The sequence below is a fragment of the Hipposideros armiger genome, unplaced genomic scaffold (assembly GCF_001890085.2).
Source record: "Hipposideros armiger isolate ML-2016 unplaced genomic scaffold, ASM189008v1 scaffold_709, whole genome shotgun sequence".
NCBI classification, from domain to species: Eukaryota; Metazoa; Chordata; class Mammalia; order Chiroptera; family Hipposideridae; genus Hipposideros; species Hipposideros armiger.
In genome coordinates this window covers 884,997-886,406 of record NW_017732059.1, presented here as the reverse complement: position 1 = coordinate 886,406, position 1,410 = coordinate 884,997, and the positions used below count along the sequence as shown (strand labels likewise).

Here is a 1,410-nt window from a genome sequence, read left to right as displayed (position 1 = left end):
CGCTGACACGCTTGCTGCCAGTGAGAACACAGCATGACCTAAGCGGCCCAGGGTGGCGGTGTTGTCTGTTGACGGGCACTTGCCCAGCAGGAGTCGGGGATCCTGACATCAGGCTCAGAGACACGGCTAGAGCAGCGTTCCACGCGGTTTTTTAAAAACAGTGTGTCCTCCAAAGGGGTTGTGTCGACACCTAAAAGCAATACTCATTATCGTCAGATGTTTAACCACAACCGAAACACAAAGAATTTGGGTGCAGGCTTCAGGGGGTGCAGGCCAGGGACGAGAATTACATGAAGGGTTGAGGGGGCTGGTTCCTGAGCAAGAGGGGGGGCTTGCCTAGTGACCTCTGGAGGTGTCACTTTTTTAAACGGTTGTTTCTGTTTTACTAGGACTCGCTGGTGTATTTTACCCGTGGAACCTCATTTGTATTGGCTATTGGTTGTGGGTGTTGCTGATATTGTATATCATATATGATACTTTGTAACATGTTGTATGCGTATACATCATCTATAACATGATGTATAGATTATGCCATTGTTTGTATACATTACATAATTTGTAAAGTAGAAGGTATTTATTTATGCATTGTATAATAAAATTATAGTATTACATAATTACATAGCATATTACAGGTTAAATACTACAACTACATCTTACATAATAACATATTGCTATCATACAATAAATAGTTACTGTATAACGCTATTATATGATACATAATTGTCAATCATTATATATTATATTATTATATATTCATAAATTATAAGTCTTACAGTTATAAATATTTTATTATATATTTAAATATCACATATTATATATTTTGTATGTAATGGAACATTTTATAATGTTCATAATATAAAAAGTATATGGGAGTATAATAGTATATTTACCTATAAATAATATACTTATTATATATTACAGGTATATACTACATATATTCCAATTTTAATGTAATATAAGCACATCTTATATTTATAGCATAACAATAAATGGTACTGCACATTACATATTTACTATTTATTACATTTATACTAAAAATGTTTGCTACACATAGATAACACATTAGCTATTATATCATAAACATGTGCTAAATAATTACAAATTATTAATTTAATATTATTTTATATGCTGCCTAATATATACTATGCATGTATTACCGGATTCTACATTACACAGTGACTTCCTATGTAACCTATGTAATCTATAATAAAGTTACGTGTAATTACACTGTTACGTGCACTAAATGCAGACAGAGCCACACAGGATGAGGTTGCAATGGTGCACGTGACAGGTGAGCAGTTTCCTGTTTCCACCACCGCCAGGTAAGATCCTGGAGGCCCTGGACCAGGAGCGCCTGACCAAGCACACGCTGGTGTACTTCACCTCGGACAACGGGGGCCGTCTGGAGGC

General features: G+C 35.7%; 1 protein-coding gene across 1 annotated transcript in view; it reads left to right on the top strand.

The window, feature by feature from the left end:
• Positions 1–1,410, top strand: part of LOC109373335 (arylsulfatase H) — a 34,837-nt gene that overhangs the window by 22,678 nt on the left and 10,749 nt on the right. Inside the window, exon 6 of the mRNA XM_019627106.1 lies at positions 1,323–1,408. Coding sequence (XP_019482651.1) covers positions 1,323–1,408 — 86 coding nt within the window. The remainder of the gene's footprint in view (positions 1–1,322; positions 1,409–1,410) is intronic.